Source organism: Taudactylus pleione, unplaced genomic scaffold, assembly GCF_031769625.1.
Source record: "Taudactylus pleione unplaced genomic scaffold, aTauple2 ptg000454l, whole genome shotgun sequence".
Classification (NCBI taxonomy): domain Eukaryota; kingdom Metazoa; phylum Chordata; class Amphibia; order Anura; family Myobatrachidae; genus Taudactylus; species Taudactylus pleione.
In genome coordinates, this window is record NW_028284856.1 from 1,946,463 (window position 1) to 1,958,624 (window position 12,162).

The 12,162-nt window shown below is 40.3% G+C and overlaps 1 protein-coding gene across 2 annotated transcripts in view; it reads left to right on the forward strand.

Moving 5' to 3' along the window:
• Nucleotides 1-12,162, forward strand: part of ZGRF1 (zinc finger GRF-type containing 1) — a 53,792-nt gene that overhangs the window by 10,180 nt on the left and 31,450 nt on the right. For both annotated transcript variants that reach the window (XM_088448321.1, XM_088448322.1), the window contains exons 4-7: nucleotides 4,641-4,787; nucleotides 6,003-6,117; nucleotides 6,759-7,006; nucleotides 7,566-7,725. In XM_088448321.1, the coding sequence (XP_088304447.1) occupies nucleotides 4,641-4,787; nucleotides 6,003-6,117; nucleotides 6,759-7,006; nucleotides 7,566-7,725 (670 nt within the window). The remainder of the gene's footprint in view (nucleotides 1-4,640; nucleotides 4,788-6,002; nucleotides 6,118-6,758; nucleotides 7,007-7,565; nucleotides 7,726-12,162) is intronic.

Below are 12,162 nucleotides of genomic sequence, written 5' to 3' on the forward strand. Positions count from 1 at the left end.
GATAAGGTCTACCAAATTTATTGTATACACATCTGAAGATATACCTCATATAAGAGTTAGAAAAGTCAGGGTAAAGGACTGCTAATCCTCAATCTGCTGCTCCCCACCTATGCCGCAGCTATCTGTGAGAAGTGAGTGATCTTAAGAAAGCAGTTACCCTTGGAAACAACAGACTGACAGGGACGTTACTCAATTTTTCATTTCTGCTGTCAGGTGTCTTACTGATGCATTGGACAACTGATGAGAAATTTACTAGTTGAGATTGGCCACAGTCATTCGCTCCACACCGGAAGTGATGCGGCAGCAGTAACCAGGGAAACGCCGGACGCTGTAACCAGTGACGACGGAAATCAACATCCGGCAGACGGCACTGGGTGTAATACCTCTCTATACACACCCATTTTACTATAAAACATACAATGGATATCAAAAGACAATAATGTTATGCCTGCCTCCTAAAAAAGGGCAGGATGGAGATGCAGCAGAAAATACATACTTCAACAATGCACACAAACACTAAATACAATAGGACCACATGAGAATGTAGAGAGCCAAACCAGACTAGACAATATTTAGCTGTATTAAGGATCAACCCAGAAATGCAGAAAACGTGAATTCTTCGTTTAGTCCATGGGGCACCATGGTACCAAGTTTATAAATCCATCGGCTCTCTTATCTTAACAGCATCTTATGTATGTCACCACCTCTTTTAAGAGAGGGCACATGATCAAAGGGCATGTACAGTAACTGAAGTCTTTAATGGAATGCCCTGCTTGAACAAAATGTCTCGCCATTGGAGGAGTATTTCCCTCTAGTTGTTTGAAGGCTTTTTTTGATCGAGGACCTGTGCATAGAGATGCGCTCCTTTAACATGCGGATAGTTTTTCCTACATATATTTTATTGCAGGGGCATACTATTATGTATGTCACAAACTTAGTATCACAACACATCCTGTGTTGGAAATGATATACAGTTCCATGAAGTGGGTGTGTGAATGTATTACCAATTTTCATAAACTTGCAATTCACACAACCTGTGCATCTAAATGCGCCCCTTTGAGAAGTTAGCCAAGTGGCAGAACTGGTGGAACGGGAACTAATGTCGTCACTTGAAATTTTTTCTCTGAGCTTTTTGCTTCTCTTGTAGCAGAATAGTGGTCTTTGACTACAGACGTCTTTAAGAATTGGGTCCGTCTGTAGTATGTGCCAATGCCTCAATATAGCTTGTTTGATTAGCCTTGAGGTGATTGAATATGTGCTCCCGAACATCATCCTTTTGTCCTGTAATTTGATTGGTCTTGTTAAAAGATCCCATCTATTTAATGTTAACCATTTTTGTATAGATTGTTCGACTTCTTTTCTACAATATCCACGTTGGATGAATTTATCACCCATGCTGTTGAGTGCCTCCTGCAGATCTTCTCTATTTAAAGTGCCCGTATTGCGTAAACACGCACTATAGCGCCTATTTTGCGATCACTGATATAGATATATATATAATATATTGCATGCAAAGCCTATTAATAAAGTAGTTAACAAAGAAATCATCTAAGAATGTCAGGGATCCAGTTAGTGAGACTAAACTTTGAAATAATTTAGAGATAAGTATAAGCTGGGGTCGGTTAGAAGTCTTTGGGGAAGTAGTGACTAATTCTAACCAGTTTTTCCCAATACTAGAATACTTACCAGATCTCCTCCGATGTTGATAAACCCCTTTCTTATATGGATGGGAAGCATTTATCGAATATTTCCACTGTGGCTGTGATACTGTAACATAGCATTTTGCATACAGATACACCCGCAGTCGCACACAGAATATAGGCATGCCGAATTTCACTTTAATCAGCAGAAGCTGCTTGTGTGTCCTAATCTCTTTGCTGTGAATAAGACACATTTGAAGCTAAAAGTCACACAAAAAGACGCTCAGCACTACTGAGTCACACCACGGCGTGGCACGACTAGAAGAGCTGTGTAACATGCAAGGAGGCTAGATGTATGTGTGGACCCGTATGTATGACATTACATTAAAGGAATTGAAAGTTCATCTTTGATGATTAAGGTGCATGTAATGTTTAGTAGGCATATTTAGGGTCATAATACACTACTGAACCTGGTATGATGCAACATAAAGGCAGTGGAAGAAGGGTCAATAAGGAAAAGGGTTTCAAAACATTTGCTTAATAATTGATCTAGGCAAGATATCTGACATCTTTCCACATGTGGCATCCAGGGTAGATACATTAAAAATGAAAATGGACAGGATCCACACAGATTGGTTGCAATAATTATTATGATGAGGCTTCACTGTCACGCCCAACCCATCCATATTGGTAGTATAGATAAGGGCCTTGTAGGTATGATGGCATATACAGTCAGGTGCATAAATATTGGGACGTTGACAGAATTTTCACATTTTGGCCTCTATTCACCACCACAATGGCTTTGAAATGAAACAAACAAGATGTGCTTTAGCTGCAGACTTTCAGATTTAATTTGAGGGTAATCACATCCAAATCAGGTGAACGGTGTAGGAATTACAACGGTTTCTATATGTACCTCCCACTGTTTAAAGGGGCCAAAAGTAATGGGACTATCAACTCAAAAGCTATTTCATGGACAGGTGTGGGCTATTCCCTTGTTATTTCATTATCAATTAAGCAGGTAAAAGGTCTGGGGTTGATTCTAGGTGTGACATTTGCATTTGGAATCAGTTGCTGTCGACTCAATATGAGATCCAAAGAGATGTCACTCTCAGTGAAACAAGCCGTCATTAGGCTGAAAAATCAAAACAAACTCATCAGAGAGATAGCAAAAACATTAAGTGTGGCCAAATCAACTGTTTGGAACATTCTTAAAAAGAAAGAACGCACTGGAGAGCTCAGCAACACCAAAAGACCCGGAAGACCACGGAAATCAACTGTGGTGGATGACAGTAGAATTATTTCCCTGGTGAAGAAAAACCCCTTCACAACAGTTGGCCAAATCAAGAACACTCTCCAGGAGGTAGGTGTATATGTGTCAAAGTCAACAATCAAGAGAAGACTTCACGAGTGAATATAGAGGGTTCACCACAAGATGTAAACCATTGGTGAGCCACAAAAACAGGAAGACCAGATTAGAGTTTGCCAAACTACATCTAAAAAGCCATTCCAGTTCTGGAACAACATCCTATGGACAGATGAGACAAAGATCAACTTGTACTAGAGTGATGGGAAGAGAAGAGTATGGAGAACGAAAGGAACTGCTCATGATCCAAATCATACCACCTCATCAGTGAAGCATGGTGTTGGTAGTGTCATGGCGTGGGCATGTATGGCTGCCAATGGAACTGGTTCCCTTGTATTTATTGATGATGTGACTGCTGACAAAAGCAGCAGAATGAATTCTGAAGTGTTTCGGGCAATATTATATGCTCATATTCAGTCAAATGCTTCAAAACTCATTGGACGGTGCTTCACAGTACAGATGGACAGTGACCCGAAGCATACTGCAAAGCAACCAAAGAGTTTTTTAAGGCTAAAAAGTGGAATGTTATGCAATGGCCATGTCAATCCCCTGACCTGAATCCGATTGAGCATGCATTTCACTTGATGAAGGCAAAACTAAAGGGAAAATGCCCCAAGAACAAGCAGGAACTGAAGACATTTGCAGTAGAGGCCTGGCAGAGCATCACCAGGGATGAAACCCAGCGTCTGGTGATGTCTATGCATTCCAGACTTCAGGCTGTAATTGCCTGCAAGGGATTTGCAACAAAGTATTAAAAAGTGAAAGTTAGATTTAGGATTGTTTAGTTTGTCCCATTACTTTTGGCCCCTTAAAAAGTGGGAGGCACATATAGAAACCATTGTAATTCCTACACCGTTCACCTGATTTGGATGTAATTACCCTCAAATTAAATCTGAAAGTCTGCAGTTAAAGCACATCTTGTTTGTTTCATTTCAAAGCCATTGTGGTGGTGAATAGAGGCCAAAATATGATAATTCTGTCAATGTCCCAATATTTATGCACCTGACTGTAGTACTAGCAAGTGCCACACTTCGTGTTATTTTTTACTCTATGACACACTGTTACTCTGTAGCATATTTGAATGTTGGCCTGAGTGTATTCTACTGTGATTTCATATGTTCCCATTGTTGAGGGGGAGGGGTTGGGTATTTTAGATTTGCATTTTGCCTTTTATCTTGGATTTGCATATTTTAGTTATACATACTGTTCTTTTTATGTAACTGATATTAATGGAGTGATGTAGTTTGCATTTAGAATCCTGTGAGGCACCAGAAAACTGTATATATTTAATACAGATAATGGTAAAAATAATGTTTCCATATACTGTATTTGCACAAATGTAAAATTGGAATTTTCTGTAAGGATCCTTCTATATATGCTGAGACAAATAGTGATCATACACGTTTGAAGCAAAATCATTACATTACTTTTTAATAATGTTTAGTGAATATGTTAGAATTGTTTGAGGTATTAATGTCAATCTATCACAACCCTGAGTGTAGCCTACAAGTTCAGTGGTCTGACCTGTACCAGACTATATCACAAGAACATGCCCATTTATTTTGACTTTGTCATCTTGACACTGAGCTGTAATTCATATTTATTCTATGTGACCTACTGTGTAATTTGTTTAGGTGATCTCTGGGTTGTTTCAAAGACTTTAAACTTCGATCCACTGGATACATTCATTGCAAGCAGTGTTTTCTTTGGTCCATCCTCTAACAATGATATAGAGATTTCTCCTTTGAACGGATATAGCCCTTCTAATTGGCCATCAAATAGTAAGTGATTGCCAAACCTATACAGATAACAAAAATGTTTGTCATTTGGATACAATCATTGTTAAATATTAGTATAGATTTGTTCTTTGTTAAGGTGGAAATATGAATAGCATTGTATATTTGCACAACTAATGAACCTGTCTGTCCTTATGCACTCATTGAGTAGACTGCACCAACTTGCACAGCATCAATCAGTAAATGTGTGCTATGACAAAGTAAGGTACAGAATAATACAATGTAAAACATATACACATATTAGGAAGATCTATAGAATATATCCAATTAGTATAAAGATCATACAATATTTAAAGGTTCAGGGATTTCGCCTCTGAAGATCCATCATTGGAGCTTTAAAGGTGGATGAAGTTTCACAATGTGGATATGACTAACTGCACAGGATCAGGAATTTGTAGGATATTGACACTGTACAAGGCTTACTAACATTTTCATTGAAGATGTCTTATACTACTGATGGCCTCCTCTCCATCACAGATCATGTCTCAAGTTACGTGGGACCTCTAGGTAATCCTGAGGGGTTGGAGTGGTGTGCCAGTATGGGCTTACTTTGCCACCCTATTGAGGGGGTAGGGGAGGTCATTTTACAGATATGCTTGCCTTCCAGGATCTCTGTTCCAGGGTCTTGCTACAGCCCAGACCAAAATGGTTTCTAGAGGGGTGGTAGCTAAGCCTTGGGAATCACAGGAGACAGTGGTCATCTGAAATCATTTTCATCCAGGATGCGTGGTTAGAAGCCGATCTGATGTCACTGCTCTGTAATTGATTAAACATATGCATTTTAAAATGTACATGATTATACATATCAACACATATCACAGAGGAAAAATACTGCAAAACTCTTCCTGCAGCACCAGCAAGATGTGGGAGCCCCTAGTTGTTTTGTGAGTGCCTGTAACATGAGAATACCTGGAACGTTGAGATGTATGTGCATTAAACGTCTGCCAGCCTATTGTTTTTTCATTAGTTTTTATTTCCATCTTGTGATGGGAAAAGCTCAAATAACAGGAATCTATATATTTCAAAGCGATGGTACTCCATTGGCTGTTGCTCATTGTGGTCAAGTACATTAAAATAAATAAATATATTTCCCTGTCCTAAATTATGTCCCATACCCCACCACACTAGTGTATTGCAATTTACAGATAATCACAGCATTGAAGTGAAATTGTCATGAAAATGTACAATCTGTTTTTGCAGTGATTGTCCATGCACTGCTAGTGTGTAATGCAAGCACAGAGCTGACATCTTGGAGAAATATACAGGAGCACTTTAACCCATCCACACTACCTCTCATGCCTCATCTCCTTGCAATGTAAGTATTGTGGTGCAGTTATGGCACTGCATGCTCAACTAGTTGTGAAAAGCTGCCTTCCCCTGACAGACAGAAGTAGCTTCGAAAGGAACCACTATTTCTGCATTGTTATGCTACAACTTACACCTATGGAATCGGTATGGGATGCCGGCAGTCAGGATCCCGGCTGTCAGGGCTAGCATACCGACAATTGTTGTTCGGTATGCTAACCCTCCCCCTCTCCCTACCCTAACCCTCTCTCTTCAGTGCCTAACCCTAACCTCTTCCCCTAGTGCCTGAACCTAATGTCCCCCTCCTCGCACTCTAAAGCTAACCCACCCCCTTAGTGTCTAACCCTCCCTGTAGTGCCTAACCCCCACCTACTTACCATCGGTATGCCGGAGGACGGGATGCCGGCACCAGGATTGTGATAGGTGCCGGTAATATCAGCGCCGGCATCACAGCTGCTGGGATACTGACTGTATCTTATACCTACACATGTTATGATGCATTAAGTATTTAACTATTTAAAATTATTTTTATTTCTTTTGTGTTTTGTTTCATTATGCTATATAGTAACACCCGTTCATCACCTTATTTATAAGAGTGGTCAGTGTTTGTTTGTGAGATTTAGATGCCCAGATGTATTTCCCTCGCTCCAGGTCCTCTGATACTGAGAACATTAATAAGATTTCTAGAGGAAAGTTCAAATCACCTGCCATTACTGCCAAAGTGTCCTGCAAATGTGAGATTCCTGATTATACCTATGTGCTGAGTTTAGCAATGGGGATGATTAAACAATTCTGTTTGAATGAAGACCAAGGAAAAGCCTTAATGCAAATAGCACATATGGTAGCTGGCTGTGATGGACACCAGAGGCAACAGACTTCCCCCATCACAATCATACATGGTAAGAGAACATGCTCGGTTTAGGCAGAAGTGTGTGTAACCCTGCCTCTTATCAGTAATAACCCTGTCATATTTTCACTTGTATATGGACAGACTTAATGATATATTGCTCACACTAATAAGAAAGTATGTAACTCTTGATTTCAATATTCTTAAAACACATTGACTCATTTGTAGAAGTATTGATGTACTGATTTTCTGTATTGTTTCATTAGATATACTGAATATAATTTAGAAATGTATATTTCATAATGGTGATATATGAATTCCATACAATTTATACATAAATGCTTTGTCTGTAGCATCCATTTTTGCAAAAGGCAGTAAGTAACGGAGTTCCCTAGTTGAAGTGTGCATCACTCATTACTAGTCTGCATTTAATTGTTTGGCATCATTATGGTTATATGCATAGGAGAATCACATTTAAAATGCAAATCAGGCTCATAATAAAGCAATCTAACATATTAATGCAAGTCTGCCTGTAAAAGACACTGGCATCTTGTACTTGAATGGTCTGCAATAGAGCCTCTGAATATGAATGCTATACTTGTGTATTTCAGGAGTTTTTGGTTCTGGAAAGAGTTACCTGCTGGCGGTGGTAGTTTTGTTCTTAGTTCAGCTATTTGAAAGCCATGATCCTGCCAAAGACCCTGGTTCATCTCACTGGAAACTTCTCATCTCATCATCCACCAATGTTGCAGTTGATCGAGTTCTTCTGGGGTATGTTTAGTATTATGAATAAAATGCATTATAAATACATATGCAATGTATCATTATATAACCTAATCAACTGGTTTATTCTTAATATCTCAAAAATACAAAACGAGAGAGGTTTTTGTCCTTTGGGTGACGCACACAAAAGTTATCTTTACTTATGTAGTAAAAAACGTAACATTTATTAGGTATACTTTAAAAATGTCCTTTTCTAAGGACAGCAAAATAGAGGTTAAAAATAGGAAAGTAGGGATGACAAGTGTATTAAAGAATGTGTAATAAAATAAAATGAACCCTGCTGTGTGTCTGTATTGCTACGTGGTATATAGTTAAATATTTAAGTTAGACTCTGGGTCATACAGATAATGAGAAGGTGAGAATTTTATTATATTCTATTGAAGTTGATCATATGGAAGCTAGTGAATATATAATATCCAATCATAGCAGATAAAGTAAAGCCTAATATATAAGACTGAGTACAGATATCCTGACTACTCCAGTCAGTATGTTGGTCACATATCTTTCACTTATTCCAGTATAGTGTAATATTTGTCATAATAAGTCTGGATATATACTCCACTTATTGATTTTATTATTGCTATTATTATTGCTATTTATATTAGCATTTGTTAAGATTCAGTGGATTTATTGGTCTCTTTCCCCTGACCATATATTATTATTATATATAATTCAGACTTTTCAATTCTGTTCAGAATCTCCTATCTTGCTTTAACCTTTAATGATGTGTATGTCTATTACATTCACGGTCCGAGATCAACTTGAATTAGTTATTTCCAACTTAGTGTGCATCAATGTTATTTCTCCCTACAAACTGTTCACTCTCTCCCATTGCCACATTGCCACTATCAAAACATTGAGAAGAGATACATTGTTGTACTACTACCTGAAATTATTCATTTGGAACTATGGCCATGATTCAGAGCCGGACGCTCTGACAGAGTGCTCGCTCTGAATCAGGGCAGTCCTTCTGAATTTTATAGTGGCCTCCTGGCCGCTCGTATAGCCGTGGGTGACCACCCACAGCTATAACGAGCGGCCAGGAAGATGGTCGCGATGGTCAAGACCATCACGACCATCGGGCTTGCGACGAGACCCTTGTGGTAGGGTCTCGTTGCCGCAAGCCCTGGAGTGCTTTTGGCTCTATCAGAGCCGAAAGCACTCCCACTGACATCACTTGTGATGTCAGTGGGGCCGGCCCCAGACGGTAGGCGTTCCCATGGGAACGCCTCCGTCTGGCCAGCCACGCCGCCGGCACGCCCACCAAAGGGGGCCTGCTATCACTTACCATCGACAGCACGCCCCCTTTCTAGCGAGACCCATAGCGACGGCTTGCCCGTCACCATCCGGGTCTCGCGCATGCGCATGACGGAGCCAGGTCCGTCGTGCGCATGCGCACTGGGCCAACATCGACCCACTTGCGAGCGCTCAGCGCTCGCGAGCGGGTCTGAATCAGGCCCTATGTTGTTAAATGGCTCATTTACATCAAAGTCCCTTTAATTAGAATAATTTCCACCAAGTTATTTTATATTATCCCTTTAAAATATTTAGAGGTTTCTCATTGTAGTCTGCATGTGCTTCCTCTAATAACTGTTATCAGGGTAGGAATGGGAGTACCTGATGATCTGCAATTTGCTCCTAAATGCCAGAAAACAGATGAAAATGGTCGTCAGACAAGTTTGTTAAATTTTTGATCTAAACAATTTGTCCAAACAACAGTTTTGGTCCATTTTCCAGCGTTTGGGAGCAAATTGCTGATTGTCATTTGCTTTCATACCTTACCAGATTTTCATTCCAACCAATCAACTAGTTGGATGGTTGGACAAAAAATCTTTACATGTGTATCCAGCTTTATACTAACAAAGAATGTGGAGATACCAAAATGCTATGTGGGAAATTGTCCTAGTTACAGGGACATGTTTGACAATCGAATCTCTGAGTCATATAAACTTGGACGGAATAGAATGTTGATTTGCTGCTGTAATTGGTGATGTTTAGGTTGTTTGGGAGTGCACAAGTTTATTTTTATGTACAAATGTGTCCTTATACACCTAGCATCTATATGCCAAGTGGCGCGAGATGCCTGGCACAACTGTGCCGCTCCGAGAAGTGTCGCGTACTTTCTTTTTAAAAAAAAATAATTTGTGTCTTATGCACATTGCAGACGCAGCAAAATACCAGTCATCGTATAATAGAGACGGTGGGCTGTTAGTTTAACCACTCAGGAAATAGTATGAAGCACATACAAAATTACAGATGAAGCACAGCGGAACTTGGCGTAAGATAAAACTGCGGCTGCTGCATCGCGGCACTTCATATACAGATTCAGACACATTCGCACACACATGTAGAAATGCTGCACATCAAACTGATCAGTGTAAACTAGGAGAGCAGTTTTGTCGCTTAGTTATTTATGCAAATAAGATGCACACAGTTTGCGCATGTGGCGTGCTGAGATGGGGATGCTTGGTGCGACTGAAACCTCAATGTATGAAGACACATCTGTACTCTAAAATACGTTCGTTATTGGAATCTGTAGATTAGATTGTCTGTCTCAAATAAAACAAATTACTGTTTTCTAAGCTCAGTATTACTATATTGAGGCCATTATACTGAAGTGTTCTTGTCTGCCACATGTCGCAGATAATCTCCTCCTGCCTGTATTTTATGTGTGCATTGCCTGCAGGCCTCAGCCAGCATGCCTCCCACACATCTGTTCTCTCAATCCGCTCTCACCTACCTGCGGAGATGGGTTTTTTATAGTAATAATAAATACTGGCTAATTTAGGTCAATTACTGCAGTAATACAATAACACCTCCCAAGTAAGCTATAGAAGTCTCCAGGATAAGTGTGTCTTTTATTTTAAACATACGGCGGACATTAGAGCGTGTCATGGTGTGAATGTGCTAAGCAGATACAGTTGGTAAGGCATTTCGGTTGCTGTGTTTGTTATAGCTAGACATAAAAATAGTGTTAAAATGTAAATATACTCAATACATTATCTCTGAGAAAATTAGTTGTATTTATCCTGTGTATTACTCTGTCATATCTTTTCAAAATGGTGGCAATTGCGAGCATGAAAAATTTAGCTAATGTTACATTTTAATGTAAATAAATATAGCATTACTAATCCATAAAGTACTGTACATTACAGGCTTGTACTAGATAATGATGCTAAAATTAGATTAGTAATTAAGATTTTAGTTGGTAGTACATAAGCAATAGCAGTGTGCTCCCCAGAAAATTTTTCCAGCCAGGTGGCATCAAGAAGTAGCCGGGTGGGGGCCTTCGCAATAATAAAATATTTTAAATCCTGACCTTTATAATGATTTAAACTTGAAATAACAATTTATATATTAATTATCTTCTTAGAGGCCCAGATACTGTCCCCACTTGCAGGCTACACAGAATATATTTTTTATACAGCTCTACAGATACTGGCCCCACTTGCAGGCTCTCTTTAATCAGTTCAGGTGATTGTTCCCGTCTGAACTTTTATACAGGAGGAGGAATCTTTGCTCTCCAGCCTGACACCGCCCCTGCACTGTGATGGACAACTACCCCCCCGCCCCAATGCCACATTGCCTGCTCGGCACTCACCCCTGCCCCATTGCTGTGTTCCCTGCCCGAACCTGCCCCAATGCCGCATACCCTGCCTGGCACCTCCCCCCGCCGCAATGCGCCGTGTCCCGTTACCTGGCACCTTCACTTACATGTCCTTATTGCCGGTGGACACGGAGCCTTCATTGTGAAGAACGTGACGTCAGTGCAGCTTGGCGTCGCATCCGTGTCCGTGGCAACAAGGACACATTGATGGTGACCAGGACTGCGGTGCATTGGGGCATGGAGAAGTGCCGGGCGGTAGGCTGTTTCTGCCAGGCGATGCGCCCGCAGAAAACAGCCTGGGGAGACCACTGCATCACCCATGTTTTTGGAATTGACCCAAACGTTACTAACCACTGGTTTAAAGAATAGATTGTTTATAGATGTGATGAATCTTTTGATCTGTGTGTTTAACATTTATATGCAGTTTAATAAAACAAATGGAACTGTACATCCACTAAACGATTAAGTTGAGCGATTGAAAGTTATTGTTCATTCGTTCATAAATCGTTTGCAAAAATATCCCGCTCCCGCTGGCCGTTTAGACCTCTATCATCGGGCAAACATGCTGGACAATCTGCTGATAACGTCAGGTTCAGCATGTGTGCATATGATTGATGTGCCTACACTGAACGACTGCTCATTCAGTGTAGGCACATCACAGACTGACAAATGACTGCACGATTGCAATGTCATAATCGTGCAGTCGTTTTGAGGTCTGCTAGTGGATGGGCAGCATTAGAGTAGAGCACTTATCTTCTGGATCAATCCTTGAACATGTTCATCGGGGAATGTGTGACGAAATGTCACTTAGGACGTGC